This window comes from Microtus ochrogaster, chromosome 5 (assembly GCF_000317375.1).
Source record: "Microtus ochrogaster isolate Prairie Vole_2 chromosome 5, MicOch1.0, whole genome shotgun sequence".
NCBI lineage: Eukaryota > Metazoa > Chordata > Mammalia > Rodentia > Cricetidae > Microtus > Microtus ochrogaster.
The window spans coordinates 81,256,034-81,278,503 of record NC_022012.1 but is presented as its reverse complement, the minus strand read 5'-3'; the positions used below and the strand labels follow the sequence as shown (position 1 = coordinate 81,278,503).

The 22,470-nt window shown below is 45.5% G+C and overlaps 3 protein-coding genes across 3 annotated transcripts in view; all 3 read right to left on the bottom strand.

The window, feature by feature from the left end:
* Nucleotides 1-6,090, bottom strand: part of Usp4 (ubiquitin specific peptidase 4) — a 41,497-nt gene extending 35,407 nt beyond the window's left edge. Inside the window, exons 1-2 of the mRNA XM_005347901.2 lie at nt 5,935-6,090; nt 4,177-4,304 (exon numbers count right to left, since the gene is read on the bottom strand). Of these exons, the coding sequence (XP_005347958.1) occupies nt 4,177-4,304; nt 5,935-6,035 (229 nt within the window). The 5' untranslated portion in view covers nt 6,036-6,090. The remainder of the gene's footprint in view (nt 1-4,176; nt 4,305-5,934) is intronic.
* An 8,090-nt stretch (nt 6,091-14,180) lies between these two features.
* On the bottom strand, nt 14,181-15,282 carry Gpx1 (glutathione peroxidase 1). The gene is made up of 2 exons (XM_005372442.3): nt 14,968-15,282; nt 14,181-14,750 (listed from the first exon to the last, which is right to left on the bottom strand). Exons 1-2 carry the CDS (start codon nt 15,211-15,213, stop codon nt 14,391-14,393), a joined length of 606 nt encoding a protein of 201 aa, XP_005372499.2. The 5' UTR covers nt 15,214-15,282; the 3' UTR covers nt 14,181-14,390.
* Nucleotides 15,283-16,655: 1,373 nt separating this feature from the next.
* The window catches only part of Rhoa (ras homolog family member A), a 29,289-nt gene continuing 23,474 nt past the window's right edge, over nt 16,656-22,470 (bottom strand). The window contains exons 4-6 of the mRNA XM_005347899.2: nt 21,142-21,262; nt 19,006-19,136; nt 16,656-17,923 (exon numbers count right to left, since the gene is read on the bottom strand). Coding sequence (XP_005347956.1) covers nt 17,750-17,923; nt 19,006-19,136; nt 21,142-21,262 — 426 coding nt within the window. The 3' untranslated portion in view covers nt 16,656-17,749. The remainder of the gene's footprint in view (nt 17,924-19,005; nt 19,137-21,141; nt 21,263-22,470) is intronic.

The following is a 22,470-nucleotide window of genomic DNA, read 5'->3' as shown; positions in this document are numbered from 1 at the left end:
TGTAGACCAGGCTGGTCTCGAACTCACAGAGATCCGCCCGCCTCTGCCTCCCGAGTGCTGGGATTAAAGGTGTGCGCCACATTTTTTTTCTTTTTAAGTGAAATTTATTGAAGGTGGACATGGTGAGGCACCCCTTTAATCCCAGCACACTGGAGGCAGAGATAGGTAGATTTTTTGAGTTTGAGGGCCGCCTGGACCACACAGGAGTTCCAGGATAGCCAAGGCTACATAGTAAGATTCTGTCTCAAGGGGGGGGAAGTAATCTAAAATAAAATTTATTGAGATATAATTTATATAATATACAATTTTTATTTATGAAAAATTGCACTTTTCATACAATATATTCTGGGCATATTCTTTCCCCTTCCCCAATTCCTCCCAGATCTCCCTCCCAACCACCCATTTCTCATTTTGTTGTTGTTTCTGTTTTGAGAGAGGGTCCAAATCAGTCCATGGTGACTCCATCTCCATCTAGCCAAGGATGACCTTTAATTTCTCATCTTCCTGCTTCCACTTCCCAAGTGTTAAGATTACAGACAGGAGACAGCATCACAGGGTCAGAGAAAACAGGCTGGGCACAGCTCAAAGTGCTTGCTGCTAAACCCAAGGACTTCAGCTCAATAAGAAAAAAATGGTTTTGGTTTTGCTTTTTCTAGACAGGATTTCTTTCTGTAGTACTGGCTGTCTGGAACTTGATCAGTATACCAGGCTGCACCTGAACTCAGAGATTCGCCTGCCTCAGTCTCCCAAGTGCTGGGATTAAGGCATGTGCCATCACTGCCTGTCTAATAAGAAAACTTTGAATTTACATTTTCTATATATATGCTTCTAGATTCCACAATAAACATAACATGGCTGATTATAAGCCTGACTAGTATTTTTTAAAAAAAGAAAATAATAAAACATTTCAGGGTTTAAACAAGAGTTTAGAAACAGTAAAAGGAATCATTAGTAAAGATGAAGATAAAAGCCAATGCAGGCATAGGCTGGGGCAATAGTTCATTGGCAGAACAGTTTCCTCACAAGCAAGGCTCTAAGTTCAAGCATAAAGTACCTCCCCCACACCCAAAAGAGAAAACCAAAAACCAGGCATCACAGCACTCAGCACGCTGAGGCTATCCTGGGCTACATAGGAAGACTCTGTCTCAAAAACAAAACAAAAAAATTAGAAGAAAAAAAACAATAAAATGGTTAATTATGAGTACTTACAATAACAATCCTATTGACAGTGCTTGAATTCAGACATCATCTACACACAAAACATTTACTATAATAATAAATACATGAAGCATTGAGGGCTGGGGGGTATGTTCTTACCCAACAATCATGTCCAGAGCCCTCAGTTCAATTTCCAGCAGAGCAGAAAAAAAAAGGAGGGGGGGTGGTGGGAGGGGACACAGACAGGATGACTTAAGTTTCTATTACTGAGTCATTAAATATTCTTGTTTTGGGGGTTTCTGCTATTGTTGATTTTCAGAAATTGGGGATGAACAAAGGATTCAAGCAGGCTGGCAAACAATCTGCTGCTGTTCTACATCCCTATCCCTCAGTTAACACTTAGCGTTCTGTAGTGGGAGGTTGATTACATTTTGTTTATTGCCAGGCAGTGGTGGCACACAACTTTAATCCCAGCACTCAGGAGGCAGAGGTAGGTGGATCTTTGTGAATTTGAGGCCAGCCTGGTCTACAGAGCTATTTCTAGGACAGGCTCCAAAGCTACAGAGAAACCCTGTCTCAAAAAACAAAAATTAAAAAATATGAATTTATTATTACTGTGGGGGGATGCGAGGGTCGCTCATTCCACAATGCATAGTCAGAGGACAATTCTGTGGCATCAGCTCTTTCCTTCCACCTTTAGGTGGGTCCCTGGGATTGAACTCAGGTTGTGAGATCTACAGACCAAGTGTTTTTACCTACTGGGTAAAAACATTACCTCAAAAAACAGTACCTCATTAGTGTACTGTTTTGAAATAAGGTCTCCCAGTGCAGCCCAGGCTAGCCTGAAATAAACAGTATACAGCTCATAAAGTCTGAACTTACAAAAATTCTCCAGCCTTAACCTCCCAAGGCCTGGGATAAAAGGTGAACATACCACCCGCAGCAGGATTCTTAGTTTTTTTCTGGTCTGTGAATCCAAGACTTACACACTCTAGGCAAGCAAGCACTTTGCCTCCGAGTAACATCTACATCCTGGTTATTTGATTACTTTCTTGTAGTGCCATGGCTCAAACCCAGAGTTACATGTATGTCCCTCCAAGCACTCTGCCACTAGGCCATGCCCAACACCTAAACAGTCTTGGTATTGAACATTCAGAGTTCACATGGACACTACTGTGTGGGATGGAGAGTAAATGCCATTTAATATGTTAAACATTCATTTGACACCCATCAGAGACATCTGAAACACACTCAGGGAAAAATTTAAGACGACTCATCAGCTGCCAGCCACAAAGGGTGCTACTCCCCGCTGAGCCTGTCTATCAACACCCACTCCAAGGAGGGCAGCACTCACTGTTCTCCTCAGACCAGTGAAGCCAGCCCAGTACACACAAAGATGCAACTCGGCTGTAAGCTGAGGCAGCTCAATTTTTTCTTAAGGGGAAAAAAAACAAAGCCAGGTAGCACACACATTTGATCTCAGCATTTAGGAGGCAGAGGCAGGTGCCCTCTTTGAGTTCAAGGCCAGGCTGGTCTACAGATGGAGCTCCAGGGCAGAACAGCCAGGAATACACACAGTGAAACCCTTTCTACAAAAAATAAAACCAAAAACCAAAAACCAAAAACCAAGGCAAACAAAAAGTCCGAACAAATAAAAGCCAATCAAAAAAAAAAAAAAAAAAAAAAGAAAGAAAGAAAGAAAGAAAGAAAGAAAGGAAAGGAAAGGAAAGGAAAGGAAAGAAAAAGGCCTGGTGGTATACCCCTTTTATCCCAGCACTCAGGAGCAGAGGAAGGCAGATCTTGGTGAGTTCAAGGCCTTCAAGGCCAGGCTAGTCTACTGTTACACAGAAAAAGAAAAAAAAACTGTCTCAAAAAATAAATAAAGATAAAGGCAAAACATTACCAAGTGGTCAGGAAAAATGTCTTCAGCTTTGTTTGTTTAAAAATCCTAACAACCGCCGGGCGGTGGTGGCTCGCGCCTTTAATCCCAGCACTTGGGAGGCAGAGGCAGGCGGATCTCTGTGAGTTCGAGGCCAGCCTGGTCTACAAAGGTAGTTCCAGGACAGGCTCCAAAACCACAAAAAAACTACACAGAGAAAAATTAACTAAAAAACAAAAAAAAAAAAAAAACCTAACAACCGGAGAAACAACTGCATAAAGCTGACTTCTGACTTTAACATACATTGTGTCTCACCTACACACACATACCAAACATGTGTGCACACATACAATAAAGTAAAAGGGGGGAAAAGCTTAGTAAAGGCTCATGTTTGAATCTTTGGTCCCCAGATGGTAGATGATAGAACTGTTTGGGAAGGATTAGGAGGTGTGGCCTTGCTGGAGAGATATGTCACTGAGGAGTGGGCTTTGTCAAAAGTCCACACCTGGCCCAATCTCTCCCTAGACCAGCTGATCAGGATATAAAGCTCTCAGCTACTTCTCCAGCACCAAGCCTACCTGCCTGCTGCCACACTCCCCACCATGATGATCATGAGCTAATCCTTTGAAACTGTAAGCAAGCCCCCAATTAAACAACTCCTTTTATAAGCTGCCTTGGTCATAGTGTTTCTTTTTTTTTTTTTAATAGTTTTTTTTTAAAAGATTTATTTATTTATTATGTATACAACATTCTGCCTCTATGTATGCCCACACACCAGAGGAGGGCGCCAGATCTCATTACAGATGGTTGTGAGCCACCATGTGGTTGCTGGGAATTGAACTCAGGACCTCTAGAAGAGCGGACAGTGCTCTTAACCACTGAGCCATCTCTCCAGCCCGTCATAGTGTTTCTTCACAGCAACAAAATAGTAAGACATAAAACATGCTCTCATTGTTAGAAGTCATTATTTAGGAAATGTGCTTCTACCTCAAAATCTACAAAGACTTCTACTTCAGATGAAAGCGAGCATTTCTGTCTCTTCACATTATGAGAGTTGTATGTTTATGGTGTCCACGGTATGGACAACCTCAGGCTATGTCCCGTGTGAACACATAGCTAGAAAAGTTAGGATACTGCACCTGAGAAGAGTCCAGAGTTGTCAATGGGTCCAGGAAACAGATTGTGTTCACCCACATTGTACATGTCCCAGCTATCAAAGCCCACATACTTCTTCCACTGCTTGAACCACCGGCTGTCAATAAGATACCTAGAGAGAAACAATAATTTCATATAAATTATACACCAAAAAAAAAAGCCAACGTTTTAAGTTTCTGCAGCCTGTAGCACTCCTTTAATTTTGTTCTCTAGACGTCTAGTCTTACATTTTATGGTCTTTTCACCAAAGTAATGAGCATTTTCCACTAAAATCCCACTTTTTGAGGGGAAGGGTTGAGATAGGGTTTCTCTGTATAGTCCTGACTGGCCTAGAACTTCCTCTGAAGACCAAGCAAGCATCAAAATCAGAGATCCACCTGTCTCTGCCTCCTGAGTACTAGATTAAAGGCGTGCACCACCACCTGGCTAAAAGACACACTCAACATCAGGAACAGAGAGGTCACCCCACATGGCAGAGCGGGCCTAGCCTGGAACAGATATTCACAAAAGGAGTAAATCCAAAGGGAACTAACTAGCTGTGGTGGGCCCCAGCTGTAAATCCAAAGGAAACAGCTAGCTGTGGTGGCCCCAGCTGTGATTCCAGCATTTGGAAGGTCTGTCTCCACTGCATAATAAGTTTGAGGTCAACTTGACCAACAAGAGACCATATCTGTAAAAAAAAAAAAAAAAAAAAAAAAAAAAAAAAAAAAAAAAAAGAACCAGACATGCGGTGCACATGCTCTCTGCTCAATATAAACACCACAGAACTACACCTGAAAGGTACCCCCTACACACACACAATTTATCTCCTCTTCAATCCTCAGATTGCTCACACCCAATCAATGGAAAACCTACCCTAGTTTTTGACTCCTACATGGTAGCACCACCCAGGTATTTCTCCACTGTTGGTGAGTACTATCCCTTCTAGTAAACCATTTATTAACAGGCTTCATATCTGAACCTGCTCTTCTAAACTCTGGACTTTTTTTTTTTCCTTTGGAGGGTTCATGCTCACTGTATAAGAGACTGGCCCTGAACTGCAGCAATCCTTCAGCCTCTGTCCCTGCAAAACAGGGAAGCATATGCCACCATGCCTGGCAAAATCTTGGAACTGTCGATCTTCTATTTTGCTCCAGGATTCAAGAATTCAAGTTCCGCTCCTCTCCCACTCCTAGCTCTAATTACTGCCACAATTGTTCCTGACATCTGACAATCTGGGTTCTTAAACGTTTATTCAGCTTCTGGCCTTGAATCTGTTTCGCAGTTAACAAGTTACAAAGTATCTACTTCTGATCTTCTCTCAAACCACAGAGCGCCATGAGCCACAAATTGCTACCCAGGTTTTAATTAAGGAACCGGGGTCTGTAAGGTGTGGACATCTTTCCCAAAGGTCGCAATCAAGTTCCCAAGTGCCCAAGTCTTCGGTGCTTAAGTAGCTCTCCCACCTTCCCGCTCCCGCCGACCTGAGCACTCCCCTTTTCCCACATTCTACACCCCTGTCCCCGCCGGCCCAGCATCCTTGGGAATACGAATGGGCCAGGACAGGCCCGAGTCCTGTCAGTGCTGTGCCCCAGCTGATCTCGGGTTTCTTTCATCCTCGGCGGCTGTCAAGCCACTCTTTCTGAAACTGCAGGCACCGCCCCCGGCCAGCCTCTACCTACAGCTGAGGAGAGGGGCCCGGCCTGGGGGCCAGCCACCCGGCCTGAGACTCTGCGCGGTGGAAGGGCAGAGCGAACGCTCACCACTGCGCCCCACGTTGGAGCGTGGTCCCCATCAAGGCTCCGAGCTCCGTCTTCTGGGTCTCCACATCCGGTCGCTCACGGCTGCCTCGGCCTTCCGCCATCTCGTCCGCCGCCCCGGCCCAGCCGGTCCGGACATCCGCCTAGCGCACGGCGTGCTATGGGCCGCGCCCACGCACGCACGTAAGCACGCACGTGCGCGCGCCCGGTGCCGCCGTCAGCTTCCGCCTCCTCTCTCCCCCCCCCCCCACGAGCTGTACCCAGCAGCTGGAGCGGACGGAAGAGGGCTGGACGCCCAGAGGCGGTGGCCACGTTCCCCGCGTCTGCGCGGCTTCTTCGGGAAGAACGCCCTCAGCCCTGCGCTGTTGAGAGGTCTGACTACAGGCCGGCCCTCGACCCCTCAGGCACTCGCTCCATCCAGGCCTGCGGGCCTACCCTGCTGCTCAATCCGGGTGCAAGAAGCCTGCCCCTAGATTTTTGTTTTGTTTTGTTTCCACTCGGTGCCGTTGCGCTTTTCTGCAAGACCGCCTAAATGCGAGATCGAGTTGACTGCCTCGGCAGCCCCTGTAGCCAGGTGCACAGGCACATTGGGGTCTGGACTGTCCGGTGTGGTCCAGCCATTAACAATAGTCTCAAACAGGGGCGGATATTGGGATCTGGACTGTCCGGTGTGGTCCAGCCATTAACAATTGTCTCAAATAAGGACCAGCGAGACAGCTCCATGGGTCGTCGTGCAAACATGACGACTAGATTTGATTCCTTGAACCCGTGTAAAGGTGAAGAAGAGAACTGGCTCCTTAAAATTGCCCTTAGTTCCCGACACAGGCACTGGCATGAGTTCACCGTACAGCGAACAACAGTGAAACTTGTTTGTTCAAGAAATGGTCTCCTGTAACCCTGGCCGCCCTGGAACTGGCCTCGAACTCAGATGATCGCCATCTGAGTTCTGCCCCCAGAAATTAAAGGTGTAAACCACCACACCTGGCAAAAAAAAAAAAGTAAATAGTCAGATCCTGTCTCAAAAAACAAAGTTGTCGCCGGGCGGTGGTGGCGCACGCCTTTAATCCCAGCACTCGGGAGGCAGAGGCAGGCGGATCTCTGTGAGTTCGAGACCAGCCTGGTCTACAAGAGCTAGTGCCAGGACAGGCTCCAAAGCCACAGAGAAACCCTGTCTCGAAAAACTAAAAAAAAAAAAAAAAAAAAAGTTGTCTTAAGCAACCTAGTGACCTGAATGCCGTCAGCCCCCAAGTCAAAGGGAATAGCAGCCACAAAGGATCCATAGCGACTGAGGAAGGAATGAAGTCCAAGCATTTTAATTTTTTTTCCCCTGGAACAAAGATTGCGTGTCCTGAAAACCATTCTCCAATGGCTCCCGCACAGCTTTAAAAGCCCAGCTCTTCTGGAGGAAACAGCCTCCAACAAGGAAGAGGTCAGGCAAGCTGGTGAGTCTTCGTTTCTCAGGCAAATCCTGTTGTTGAACAATAAGGGAAGTAAGACAGTTCTTGGGGTTGGGAGTGGGGCGGGGCTCAGTAGTAGAATCATAGACTAGCAAGAGCAGGCCCTTGGTTCCTAGCAGCCCTCAAAAAACAAACAGAACCACTCAATTCCCCCCCCTCCCTCTCTCTCTTTCTCTCTCCCTCTCTCCCTCTTCCCCTCTCCCCGTTCCTTCCTTTCTTTCTTCCTTCCTTTCTTCCTTTCTCTTCCTTTCTTTCTTTTCTTTTCTTTTGTTTTTTCCAGACAGGGTTTCTCTGTAGCTTTGGAGTGTCTCTCTTGCCTCCTGAGTGCTGGGATTGAAGGCATGCGCCACCATCGCCAGGCTTCCCTTACCTCCGTACAATCTATTATAATACAGATTAAAAAAAAAAGAAGATATATTTATTTTTATGTGTATGTGTGTGCCCCTGCATGAATTTATATGTTCCACCTACATGTAGGTCACCTCCGAGGCCAGAAGGCACTGCATCCCCTAGATTCTATGGCCTAGAACTAGAGTTATAGGCAGCTATGAGCTGCCTGATAGGATGCTGGGAACTATCCTTGGGTTCTCTGCAAGAACTGTATACTCTAAACCACAAAGCCATCTCTTCTCTTCAGCCCCTCTGATTCTTAGTAAGTTCATTAACTTCGCTTCACTCTGGCTTGTCTTGAAATTCTTCCCTATGGTATGGTTAAGGATCTAGCCTATGTCAGTGGGGAGTTTCCCAGAGAGAAAGGGAACTTCTCAGGCCTCCTGTTTTGGGGCTGTCTTTCCTGTACTATTGATAACTCCTTGTGTCAGAACAAGGGGTGGAAGGATAACTCAGGATAAAGAATACTTTTGCCCTCCCAGAAGACCCAGACTCCAAGTCAGGCATCTCCTAATCCTAACTGCCTGTAACTACAGCACCAAAGGATCTGATGTCCCCTCCTGGGCCCCGTGGGAACCTGCACAAAAGTGGCACACGTGTGCACATGGACACACAGACACACACTTGAATAAAAAATAAATCTGCTTTTCTTTGTTTTTAGAGACAGGGTTTTGATGTGGGATGGCCTTCTTCTGTATATGTGATGCTTTTATTGGTTAATGAATAAAGCTATTTTTGGCCAGTGACTTAGCAGAGCAAAGCCAGGCAGGAAATCTGAACAGAGGTATAGAGAGAAAGTAGGCAGAGTCAGGGAGACACCATGTAGCTGCTGAAGGATAAGGACACTCTGGATCCTTAGGAATGTCACCAGTAGGCCACAGCCTTGTGATGATACACAGATTGATAAAAATGGGTTAATTTAAGATGTAAGAGCTAGCTAGGAATACACTACAGTCATTGGCCAAACACTATTGTAATTAATACAATTTTTGTGTGAATATTCAAGTGTGAGCGGCTAGGAAACGAATGAGCAATCTCTCTGCCTATAGGGCTTCTCTGTGTAACAGTTCTGGCTGTCCTGGAACTAATTTTTTATAATAGACTGGCCTCAAACTCACTGAGATCTGCCTGCCTCTGCCTCTTAAATCCTGGGATTAAAGACATGAGTCACCACTGCCCAGCTTCAAAATAAAGCTTTTTTTTTTATATATTTATTATGTATATAATAGTCTATCTGTGTGTATGCCGAAGGCCAGAAGAGGGCACCAGACCTTATTACAGATGGTTGTCAGCCACCATGTGGTTGCTGGGAATTGAACTCAGGACCTTTGGAAGAGTAGGCAATGCTCTTAACCACTGAGCCATCTCTCCAGCCCCTTAAAAATAAATCTTAAAAAAAAAATTAAAAGTAGTGAAACAAAAAAAAGGTCTTTCATAAATCACTCCCGTGGGCGACAGCATGTGATAAGAATCACTAAAGGGTAGAAACCAAAGACTGTAGGAGTGCCAGACAATGTGAAAAAGAAGCCTTGGACTTAAGTGGAATTTGATTATGGTCCTGAAGAAACTGTTAGAAGGAAGCATAAGGAAACCTTTCTGAAATGTGCAGTTCACAATCAAAGATTAGAGATTAGGCCAAGGAGACAGCACTGACTATTAAAAGACCTTAAGGAGACTGAAAGCCAGAAAGGAAGCTGGCGGGGCCCAGAGGTTTGCCCTAATGGCACGCAGGCATTGGCAGGTTTGGAGCAAAGTGAAATGCCTGAGGGTGTTTCACAGCACAGAAAGCATCCAGGACTTAGATCCTGTGGTAACCCTTCACTGTGGCTTTGGGGGCTGGTAGAAGTGGAACTGTCCAGTGAAGATGAGAATAACTTTTTTTTCTTTTTTTCTTTTTCTTTTTTTTCTTTTTTTTCTTTTTTATTTATTTATTTATTTTTTTGTTTTTGTTTTTGTTTTTCGAGACAGGGTTTCTCTGTGGCTTTGGAGCCTGTCCTGGAACTAGCTCTTGTAGACCAGGCTGGTCTCGAACTCACAGAGATCCGCCTGCCTCTGCCTCCTGAGTGCTGGGATTAAAGGCATGCGCCATCACTGCCCGGCTTTTTTTTTTTTTTGGCTTTTCGAGACAAGGTTTCTCTGTGACTTTGGAGCCTGTCCTGGAACTAGCTCTTGTAGACCAGGATGGCCTCAAACTCATAGAGATGAACTGTTTTTATATTGAGTTTTAGCTGATTAACATCTGTCCTAGACCAGTAAAAGAGTTGTTGGGAAATGTGTACATCTTCTGATTTCCATGGACACCAGGCATGCTCATACATTTGGGCAAAACACTTCTACACATAAATAAAACACATCTCACTCTTACACATAAAAATAAATTCTTTTTAAGTATAAAATTAAAGTGCTTTGAGAATGTTAGAACTGGGACTGTGATACCCTATACTCAGGAAGCTAATAGGAAAGAACCAAAAATTCAAGGTCAAATTGAATTACAGAGTGAATTCAAGACTGGCCTGGGCAATTTATTAAGATCCTGTTGTTTGATTGGGGGCTTCACCCACCCCTCACCCTCCGCATCCACTTTAAAATGTTGGGTGGAAAGTTTCATGTCAAAGCCCCCATCCCTTGGGAGTTGCCTCAGTCCAAACTCCACCTCCAAGAAAGCCAGCCAATCAGTGACCCCTCCCCAGTCAGGGTCAAGATCACTCCCACAGGCTATTTAAACTGCCCCCAGAGAAGGAACACACAAACACGTGTGTACAACTAGCTCAAGGTCTCCCGGTTTTCTACGGCCTGTTTCCAGAGGGCCACCCAGGAGTGCTTCCATCTGCTAAACCTGGGCTCACTTTCTTTCTTTCTTTCTTTTTTCTTTTTTTTTTTTTTTTGATTTTTGAGACAAGTTTTCTGTGTAGTTTTTGGAGCCTGTCCTGGAACTAGCTGTTGTAGACCTTGAAATCAAAGAGATCCACCTGCCTCTGCCTCTGCCTCCGGAGTGCTGGGATTAAAGGCCTGCACCACCACTGCTCTGGCAAACCTGGGCTCTTTCCTAATTCGGTCTGATCTGGTTTGGTTTGGATTATTGCGTCGGCAGAAAAATACTTAACACCTGTCTCAAAAGTAGCTGAAGATTGGGTTCACTGGAGCAGTGCCAAGCATGCTGAAAGCTTTGGGTTTGGTCCCCACTACCATACATATGCACAGGGAAAATGAATCTGAACATGATAATGGCATGACCATAATCCCAGTTATTTGTGTGCAGGCCAGAAGAGGGCACCAGACCCCATTACAGATGGTTGTGAGCCACCATATGGTTGCTGGAAATTGAACTCAGGACCTTTGGAAGAGCAGGCAATGCTCTTAACCTCTGAGCCATGTCTCCAGCCCCCTCCCAGTTATTTGTGAATCTAGGCAAGAGTTCAAATCCATCCTGAGCTATATAGAAGGTTCCAGGCTTGCCTATGCTATAGAAATGATACCCTGTCTCAAAGAACAAACACAGAAAGAGTGGAAAGGAAGGCCTGGGACACATCCCAGTATATACAAGCTCAGTGACAGAGCGCTTGCCCAATACACACCAAGTCCTGGGCTCCATCTCAAGGACGGCAGAACCAAAGACTCTGACAATGTTATGACTGCAAAACATGACCATTAGTCTCGTTATTTATGGGAAAAGAAAACCATTGTCAACATAGGTCAGAACCTACACTAGAGGGTGGCAGCTTCCCTCTTCCCTTTTCAATGTTTTCTCCTGTACCACTTCTAGTAGTTTTAAGGAAGTAGGGCAAGTCCTCAGAACCAATAGGAAGGGAGAAACTTTATTTTTATAAAAATGACAGATTTGTTGTTTGGGGAACTACACTGGGGTAGAAGGAAGTCATTTGATCAAAGTCTATAATTGTGCCAGAAGTATCTGGCCTCATTCATCAGATAAAGAGCACTTTGCTAAAATGGAAGTTTTTGAACCTGGTTAAGTAACCACAGGGCCCATTGGCTTCTCAGAAGGTCTATGACCTAATGCTGCTGCAAGTTCCCAGAGCAATCAGTGCCCTGCAGTCATGCTGGCCAGAGGTCAGGGTCCTCCAAGAGCTCAGTGCAGTGCTTGTTTGAACTGCTGAATCAGGAGATTTGGTGGGCACAGGGCAAGGCTAAGGGCATTTACGGAGTGGAATGTTTTTGTGTGTTTGGTGTGCTTGTGTGTGTGTGTTGAAGGGAGGTGTTTAACTGGGTGGAAAGATACTGAAGTGGTGGTGGGCATTGTTCTGGGTGTTTCTGAAGAAGACAGCTGGAAGCATTTGCTCTGAGACTGCAGCCTGGTGTCTGAGGAAGAGTGCTCCCACCCAGGACCAGCCATGTTAGGCGGGTAGAACTTCCCTGAACTGGAGGGACAACAGTGGGTGAGGGAGGGTGAGTCACCACCCAACCCGAGGGAAGAGGTTGGAGTCTGGAAGGTTCTAGGCTCCTATCTGAAAGGAGAATGCTTCAGCACACTGGTCTCGGAAGGGCAAGGAGAGAGTTGAGTGGAAAACCTCTCCTTCAGTCTGGACTGGTGATCACTGAGAAGAGCAGGCTTTCCAGTTAAACAGCTTTGGAGTGCTGTGGAACATGTTAAAAACATATTTAGAACATTAGAACATGTCCTAAAAAATTCTTTTGAAAGGCTGGAGAGGTGGCTCAGCAGTTAAAAGCACTGACTGCTCTTCAGAGAACCTACATTCAATTCCCAGCTCCCACAAGGCTGCTCACCACGGTCTGTAATCGCAATTCCAGGAGTTCCCACACCTTACCACAAACACACATATACCAAAACACCATTGCACATAAAACAAAAATTAATAAGTAAAAAAAATATTTTGGAAAGTCTCCTTTAATCCCAGCACTCAGGAGGCAGGAGCAGGCAGATCTGAGTCTGAGGCCGTCCTGATCTATATGAGTCCTAGGCCAGCAAGGCTACATAATGAAACTGTTTAAAGAAAAAAAGTACGTGTACACTTTTTTGTGTGTCTACACGTGGGAATCCAAGCATGGTGGTAAATGTCCACAATCCCAGGATTTAGGAAATGGGCAGGCAAGTCCATCAGGAGTTTGAGGACAGACCTGGTCTCCAAAAGAAACAAGTAAACTGCACCATGAGGTGCAGTGGCTCTCAGCAGTAATTCCAGTTTGCTGGAGGCTAGCCAGGCATGGTGGCAGTCAGTATCTTAGCACTCAGGAGACAGAATTTCTGAGAGTTGGTGGTCACCTTGGGCTTCATAGTCTTTTTTTTTTTCTACACAGCCTTTCTTCCTTCCTTCATTTCTCGAAACAGTCCTGTTTGTCTTGGAACTCACTTTGTAGAAAAGACCTCCGCCTCTCAAGTACTGGAATTAAAGGTGTGCACCACCACTGCCTGGCTATTTATTTTTTTATTTTTTGAGACAGGGTTTTTGTGTGTAACAGTCCTAGCTGTCCTGGAACTCACTCTGTAGATCAGGCTGATCTTGAACTCACAGAGATCTGCCTGCCTCTGCCTCCCAATTGTTGGGATTAAAGGCGTGCGCCACCACCCTGACTTTAGCTACATAGTGTTAAAACAACAAAAAAGACTGGCAATAGGGTGAAGTGGGAAGACCATTATGTGGTATGTGTGAGGCCTTAGGTGTAGTCCCTGCCTAAACACATACACACATTTGTTTAGAACCAGGGGAGATATTTAGTTGGTTCAGGTGTATGACAGTCCTTAAAGGCACCAGTTAGGCACACATGTCAGGATGGCAATAACCTGTCTCACACTGTAGATTGCTTCATACTGCCCATAAGTCTCTGGATTCACTGCAGAATCCCCAGGAGGTTGTGATAAGAAACAGCTCCAGGTGTGTCTTGAGATAATAAAGGGGTGGGACCGGAGCAGCAACTGGTCTTTAAGATATGTCCTATTCTGTGCCTAAATGTGCAATTGCACCCCAGTGCTAGGTACTACATCTCCACACAAAACAGTTACAACAGTTACAGTGTAGATTCCCCACGTTTGTCAACCCCACCCCCTCACCAAATAGTCCAGGCAGGTCTCAAAGCTGCTCCCCTCCCCCCCACTGTTCCCTGGAGCTGAGGCGGGAATCCAGGGTCTTTCACTTGCTAGGCACTACCACTGAGCTAAATCCCCAGACCCTGGTTCTAGAGTCTTGATGTGACAGCGGGCACATGGTCATTTCTGAATCCAGCAAAACTCAAAAAGGAGAAGTGACTCTTAGGCACCAGGAGGTTACCCTAGCCTACAGCTTTCCTTGTTCTGGAGTAAGGGCTTGCTGTAACAAGGACTGTGTCCTGTTGGAGATGCAGTCAAAAGGGACGTTTAGACTTGGGGATTAAGTTCCTTGTCCCTGACAATTAGGTTATCAAAAGGTGACATTGACACAGGACACACAGTTCTTTGACATTGAGCACTTTATTAGTGGTGAAAAAATCACCTTTGTTAAGGCAGAAAGACAGCGGGGATGGACAAGACCAGCGCCCATCTGTGGGGATTTCCCTGGAAATCAGGTGTTTCTCCATGCAAATTTAGAGAAAACACCATCATGGAAGAACTACCCCCCAGAGTGCAGCCAGTGATCACCAAACCCGGATGCCAGGACCACCTTAGGAGCCGCTAGGCTGCTGGGACAGCAGGGCTTCTATGTCAGGTTCGATGTCGATGGTGCGAAAGCGGCGGCTGTACCTGCGCACTGGAACGCCGTCCGGGCCCACCAGGAACTTCTCGAAGTTCCAGGCAATGTCGTTGCGGCACACTGGAGACCAAATGATGTACTTGGGGTCGGTCATGAGCGCACTGGGCTCGTCACTGGGCGCTGGCAAAGACTCCCGCAGGAAGGTAAAGAGCGGATGAGCCTTCTCACCATTCACCTCGCACTTCTCGAACAATGTAAAGTTGGGTTCGAACCCCCCACCAGGTCGGATATACTTGAGGGAATTCAGAATCTCTTCGTTCTTGGCATTCTCCTAGGGGAGACAAAGACATTTATGGCTTAGGATTTCAGAAAACACGGACCTTCTAACTGCGAATCAGGAGTTTCCTATGAGTCACCAGAGGTTGCCCTTCTTACACAACCCCAGACCAGGCCTGAATTCCAACTGCTACCAGCACCAGAGGGAAAGTGAGTGGCTGTACCGCCCCTGGGAGCCTGGGGCCCTCGTCCGCCCCACCCAGCCTGCACACCTGATGTCCGAACTGATTGCAGGGGAAACCGAGCACCACCAGGCCACGGGGCCCGAGGCGTCTCTGCAGATCGTTCATCTCGGTGTAGTCCCGGGTCGTTGTGCCTCAGAGGGATGCGACATTCTCAATAAGCAGCACCTTGCCCCGCAGGGAGCCCAGGCTCACAGGCTCTCCGCCCGTGAGCGGGCGCGCGGAGAAGGCATACACGGTGGACTGCGCCGCCGCGGAGAGCCGAGCTGCACACATACTGCAAGAGTTGGTGAATTCAAAACGGAATCCAGACTAGCGCGGTGAGAGCCCAGCACCTCCCTTTAACTGGTTGATGCTGGGGTCACGTGGTATCTACGTTTTTCCGGCCCCACAGCCCGCTCTAGGCTCCTGGGTACCGCCTCATCCGGCCTCTACCCTCCCCCAGCAAGGGACAGGCCAGAGGGTGCGGCCGGGTTGAAGCGCTTGGCGGAGCCTTGGGCGCGTCTGGTCTAGCCCAGGCAATGTAGTACTAGTTTGAAAGCAGCCGCCTAGGCTGGTGGATCCTCCAGCTCTGGCTGACTCCTCGGTCAGCCAGACTAGTCTAGGGTCCCGCCTAGGAAGCTGGCTGCTGTCGGTAACAGCTGAAGCAGTTCATACACAGCTCCCTTATATTGTGCCATTTTAGCCTCCCAGGCATAAGGTTGTACAAGGCTTTTGTTTTGTTTTTTTATTTTTATTTCATCTGGATGTCTGTTTGTGTGAGGGTGTTGGAACATGGAGTTAGAGACAGTTGTAAGCTGCCATGTGAGTGCTGGGAATCAATCTTGAGTTCTGTCTGGGAAGAGCAGTCAGTGCTCTTAACCGCTGAGTCATCTCTCACCCCAAGGCTGTACAGCTTTAAAGACAAAAAAACTGGCTGGGATCAGAGACCCATCTGCTTCTGGCTCCCAAGTGCAGAGATTAAAAGGCTTGTGTAGTGTTTTTTGAGGGGTAGAGAGTGGCCTGGAGACAGGGTTTCTCTGTCTCTTTGGCTGTCCTGGAACTTACTCCATAGACTGGCCTCCAAATCAATAAACTCCTGCCTCTGCCTACCGAGTGCCTGGACTAAAGAAATTAAGGTCCTTGATCATGGCTGTTCTGTGGTGTTTGAGACTGTGTTTCTGTGTAACCCTGGCTGTCCTGGAGTTAGCTCCGTACACCAGGCTGGTCTCCAACTCGCAGAGATCAGCCTGCCTCTGCCTCCAGAATGCTGGGATTAAAGGTGTACACCACCACCCGGCTGTGTAGTGTTTTTAATAGCACTGCAAACTGGCTATTAGGCCGAGTTCTTGCAGCTGTTTTAGTAAGGGTAAACTGGATAGTGGAGAAGAGGCATTCAGGATCCCAGGTTCCAATCCAGCTCATCTCAGAACCCTGCACAAAAGCATTGTAATATCAATGCCTCTGGTGGTCTATTTTTCTGCCCCCAGTGCATCTTGGTATTAGTCAAGAAAATCCAGTCCCCGGTTCCCCATTCATCTCACTACAGGGCATTCCAATCCTCTTTTTAGATTTGCATGTGTACAGGATAGTCATTTTATATTCTTGGGAGTGTGGGAGTGGGAGGAGCTGGCACCACTCCAGGAACCTCTCCATGGAGAGATGGTCAGCGAGTCTGAGTCTTCCCATATTCCTGCCCCTAGCCCAGTTGAAAGCAAAACACACACCAGGATACAGGAAGTTTAGAAAACTGCCTTTATTCTATTAGTTGGAAAAATTAACTGGTACAGAAAAAAAGTTTAGTCAGCTGGAGAGAAGAGAAAGCCTCCCTGGCCACCCTTAAGAACTGGTGGCTCCTCTGGGAGGCACCTTGGATACAGTGTGGAGAAAGGAGCACTGTGATTTAGAGCCAGACCCTACAGTCCAGGGGAGAAAGGCTTTGCCACCTCCAAGGTGTAACTGCCTCAGGCGTGAAACCAAATTCCTATTTACTTAGTCCAGTCTGGAAAGGGGTACTGGGATGATAATATAGGGCTAAATAGGGGGAGATATGGCCATATTTTATCAGAGAAAGTGACAAAATGGTAATTTTAAAAATGAATTTTCCATCTGACTTTATTTCCAAATACACTTTCTTTAAAAAAAAAAAAAAAAACCCAAAAAACACCATACACTTTCTGTGGGAATGACAAATATCAGTATTGGAAATCCAATTATACAAAAAATACTACATCTAGTCTGGGGTAGATATATTTATTTTTGGTAACATACATTAAGTGGCACTAATTACACAGTAACTATAAGGTAACTAACATGAGACCACAGAACTGTAACTCTGCCACAGCTTCGTGGACTTGGGCCTTTCTGGCTGAGCAAGTTTTCAAAAAACTGGATGCCTTCCCCAGAGCTCTGCCATGGGGTCTGCGGAGGAAAGCTCTGGGAGCAGTCGGTGACTCAACCAGAGTTCTTGCAGCTGACAGAGGAGAGGCAGGACATGTTAGTTATAAAGTAGTTACAGCCTAATTCACAAAAGTTACCAACTGTTTCTCTTTCTAGAAAGAAGCAAGAAGTTAAGAAATTCTTTGATGTAGCGCCTGGTGTCAGGTGGAGTGCAGAGAGAGCTGTTAGAGCAGTGTCAGAAAGACCCTGGCTGGTCAGACAGGTTGGACATCATTAATAATCATGGTTGGCTTCTAAATACTGGTAGCAAGATGACTTCTGATTTGTAATCTTAGGTAAATTATAGATAAATGAAAAGGCCAGTAATCATACACTAAGATTAATAAACAGCACTTCAAAATTAACCGCGTGAGGGCTGTGCTTGCACAAGGCTTCACAAAATGAGGCACCCAGATTTTTTCTTCCCACGTCTGGCTTGCAGAGCAGCTCTCGTGGCCATTTCAAAAACCTCTCTCACTCCATCTTTGGTCTTCGCTGAACACTCCATGTACCCAAAAGCGCCAATTCTGTTTGCCATATCTCTGCCTTCTTCAGGTTTTACTGGCTCCTAGAAGAAAGAGAGAGTGCTTAAGTTTTACTTATGGAGACATGGAGCATTTAAGACTGTTTTTCCAACTATTTTGTTTGAGATAGGGTCTCATTACGTTGCTGACCTGGTGATTCTCTTGCCTCAATAGCTGGGACTAAAGGAACACTACAACACTCTTGGCTGAAAAAAGAGTTAAACCAATCCAGATTTAAACTGTTTTATAAAAGTCTCAAATTTATATTTACACCCTGAAACTAGTATGTGTATTAAACCTACTTTTTTTATTGTAGGCAGAGAGAGGAGGTCAGAAAAACTGGGAGATTTTGAGTAAGGAAATCCAGAGCAAGTAATAACTGTTTCTGTCATACACTGGTGCTAGGCAAGCCACTGAACTGTACTCCCAGCCCAAGAACAGTTTATTGAGTACATTGCACGGGAACAACAAGTTAGGTAATAACAAAAGCTCTTACTGCCTGTCAATCTGTACAGAGACCGAATACCCATGAATGGCTATGCCTGCCATGACACTGAGGTAAGGAGTGGACACCTGGTTTCTTTGGGTTAAAGACACTCACTAAATACTCCTCCTTCACCAGAGAAGCTCTGACATTAGAGCACCTGGTACTTGAAAAGTCAAGATCTGTTTTTTTACAATGGAATTTGGAGTTTCTGTCTGGACTAATAACTATCTTTAGGATTTCCTGATTCTTTGGCCACTGGAGAGGGAAAGCAAGTGTCTGTATCTAAAGGAGTAACTATAGCTGGGATGGCTCCTTTCCAGGGTGGCACTCCTTAGAACATGGCTAAGAGACATCCAACCTCAGTGAGTAAGGAGACCTAGGGAATCCCCTTGGTCAGGCCCCTGCCAATCAAGGTTGGACAGGCAGAAAAGGACTTCTGGAATTCTAAAACAATATGGTTTATGAGGGTTTATTCTGGGTGATAAAGTTTTAAGACTACTATAGGGAAGTTAGGTGTGGTGGTGCATGCCTTTCATCCCAGCACCCAGGAGACAGAGAAGTAATTTCTGAATTCCAGGCCAGCTAAGGCTACACAAATGAGACCCTGTACACTTGAGCTCCCCCTGCCCCCATACATACCTGCTTCATTTTGGCTAACTCCCGCCTTGTGTGCTCATCATTCCGAAGATCCTTCTTGTTCCCAACCAGGATGATGGGCACATTGGGACAGAAATGCTTGACTTCTGGAGTCCATTTTTCTGGGATGTTTTCTGAAAGAGAAAATGCACAAAATCTGAGAATAAATTCTAATCCAATTTTGAAGAACTCCAAGAATCCTAATTAAACTATAGGGACATTTTTTTTTTTAAATATTTATTTATTTAGTATACAATATATCCCTTCAGGCCAGAAGAGGGCACTTGACCTCATTACAGATGGTTGTGAGCCACCATGTGGTTGCTGGGAATTGAACTCAGGACCTTTGGAATAGCAGACAATGCTCTTAACCCCTGAGCCATCTCTCCAGCCCCCAGGGACATTTCTTTTTTCATTTTTGTTTCAAAAGCACATTGGGGGCTGACAAGACCACTTAGCAGGTAAAAGGTGCTTGCCACCTACTGGGACCCAAGTGGTAGAAGACAACTGTCTCTTGCTGACTGTCCTCAGACCTTCATGTGCACCCTGGCAAGTACATTGTGTACACCCACACCACACACTTAAACATTTTGGGTCTTATATAATGTAAAAAAAAAAATCTATTAATCTCAAAATTATAGAAAAAGGCAAAATCAGTTAGATGGTGGCAGTACACATTTTTAATCCTAGCACTCAGGAAGCAGAGGCAGGAGAATCTCTAAGTTTGAGTCCAGCCTGGTCTACAAAGCAAGTCCCAAAAGCCAGGGCTACACCACAGAGAAACCCTGTGTCAAACAACAACAAAAACCCCCAAACCAAAATTCTGTCCCACAGATTATGCCTGTCATTGCTGGTAGAAAGATCATAGCAGCCAAGGTCATGTTCTTTCCACCTTGGTCTTGAATCTTGTGGTTTGAATAGGAATGGCCCCCACAGACTGACGAGTCTGAATATTTGGCCTAAAGGGAGTGGCACTATTAGGAGGTGTGGTCGTGTTAGAGTAGTGTGGTCCTGCTGGAGCAGTGCATAACTGTGGAGAAAAGCTTTGAGGTTTTGTGTGTTCAAGGTTGGCCTACTGTGACAGAGAACCATCAGCTCCTTTGCTGGCACCATGTCAGCCTGCATGCCACCATAATTCCTGCAATGGTAATAATGGACATGACCACTGGGTTTTGGTGGCACACACCTTTAATTCTGGCACTCTGGAGAGAAAAGCAGGCAGAGCCCTCTAGGTTCTGGCCTACAGAGCAAGTTCCAGGATAGTCAAGGCTCTCTGTTACCCAGAGAAACCCTATCTCAAAAATCAAAAAGTACTATGAAGAGATACAGGCAGCCAAAAGCTTTGCCCAGTTTTGGTCCTAGCTCCACCACTGCATTAGAGACCTTCTACATTTAGTTTTCCAGTGTGCACAGGTCACTCTGCCATTTCAGTGTTGAGTTCAGAGGACAATTTGCAGGTGTGGTTTGCTGCTTTTACCATTTAATAACCAGGGATTGAACTCAGGTCCTCAGGCTGGGTAGCAAGCACTTTTACCATCTATGGAATCTCAACCAGACCCAAATTACGCATTTAAACACAATACTTAACCTAGATCTAAGCGTGTGGGGGGAGGTCCTGAGATTTAATCTTAGCAGTATGAAAACACTTTTAAAAGCCTATCACATTTACTCATTTATTAGTGTGTACCTGTACGGGCACACCTGTGCTACACAGTATATCTGTGGTGGTCAGAGAACAGAACAATTTATAAGAGTCATTTTTTTTCCTATTATGTTATGTTAGGTCTTGGGGACCAAATTAGATCATCAGGCTTGGTAACAGATGTCTCTACCTATTGAGCCACCTCACTGGCTCCCACCACGTGAACATTTCAAGAAAAAAATTAACACCATTTCCAACACACACACACACACGTCAAGAGACCGAGAATAAAATGGAATCCACAAGCCCATGCTCCAATCGCTAGGCTCCAGAGCCCTGAGTAAGGCATGTGTCACCACTACCGAGCATGATTCATTTTCTGAAAGAATGTCAGAATATCTGTTTTTCACTACTTGATACCCAAAAAGGACCCCAAAACCTAGATCTTTCCCATTTAAATAGACGGTGAAAACTGACTAGTCTGCAAGGCTGCTCACCTAAACTATCAGGGCTGTCAATGGAGAAGCACATCAGAATAACATCCGTGTCTGGGTAGGAGAGAGGCCTCAGGCGATCATAATCTTCCTGTCCAGCTGTGTCCCACAAAGCCAACTCTACCTGTGATAGGAAAAACAACCACACAAGTGCAATGTTAATAATACCACCCATTTTAGGTCACTTACTACATTTAAACAAAAGACTGTCCAAAATAGTAGAAACAGCTATTCATCTTTCTGAGAATCAAATCAAATAACAGGGTATTTAAACAGTATTATTTTATTAAAATGGTATATTTGTTAACAGAATAAAGTGCTACAATTCAAAACGTTCAATTAATGAAATACTGTAATTTATAAAGCCCTACACAAAGAACTAAGGGTAACTCAGCTGAGCTGGGGAAAACAGTCTTCCTGAGAAAAGAATACAACTAGCTATCAATGCCAAACGATCAGCTCTGAAAACATAAAGTTAACATTAAACAGACTATGTTGTACTTATGTATTTAGAAATACATACACATACACGCACAATGAAAAAAGGTCATGGATTTGAACAGCAAGAAGGGGTATATGAGAGTTCAAGGTCTACAGAGTGAGCCAGTTAGGGCTATAAAGAAATTCTATCTTGAAAAACAAAAACAAGCAAAAAAAGTCTTTTCATCAGGTTCCCAGAAACATTTGCTTCCAAGGACCCATGCAGACTGGGATGGCAATATGCTGCAATGGTGGGTCACCTTCAAAGAATACATTGGCTCTCAGTCCCCACAGCACTGGGCCACAAGGTATGTTAGGCAAGTTGTTCTACCACTGAGCTACATAACCAGTCTCCCGTGTGCACTGGCCATGACTTGTGATGTCTCTGCCGCAACCTTCTGAGTAGCTACAACTACAGGCCTGTGCTACCCTACCAGGATTACTTCCTTCTAGGAGGCAGGGTTTTATTCTGCAGCCCATTCTGGCCTCTAACTTGCAGTCTACCTGCCAAGTGCTGGGATTACTTGTGTATGCCATGTGCTAGGCTGGAATACCTTTTTAGTTAGTTTTACTGTAAGAAATAAGATCTAATGCCAGGCGGTGGTAGCGCACGCCTTTAATCCCAGCACTCGGGAGGCAGCGGCAGGTGGATCTCTGTGAGTTCGAGGCAGGCTTCAAAACTAGAAAAACCCTGTCTCGAAAAACCAAAAAAAAAAAAAAAAGTAAAATATGGCCGAATTCATGCTAGATAATGGCTGGGCAAATGTGGAAAGAAAGTGTTGGAAGAATAAATTCATACTAAGGCCCAAGAAGATGTTTATGCTAGACATTCTGTTGGCCTTCGGCCATCTT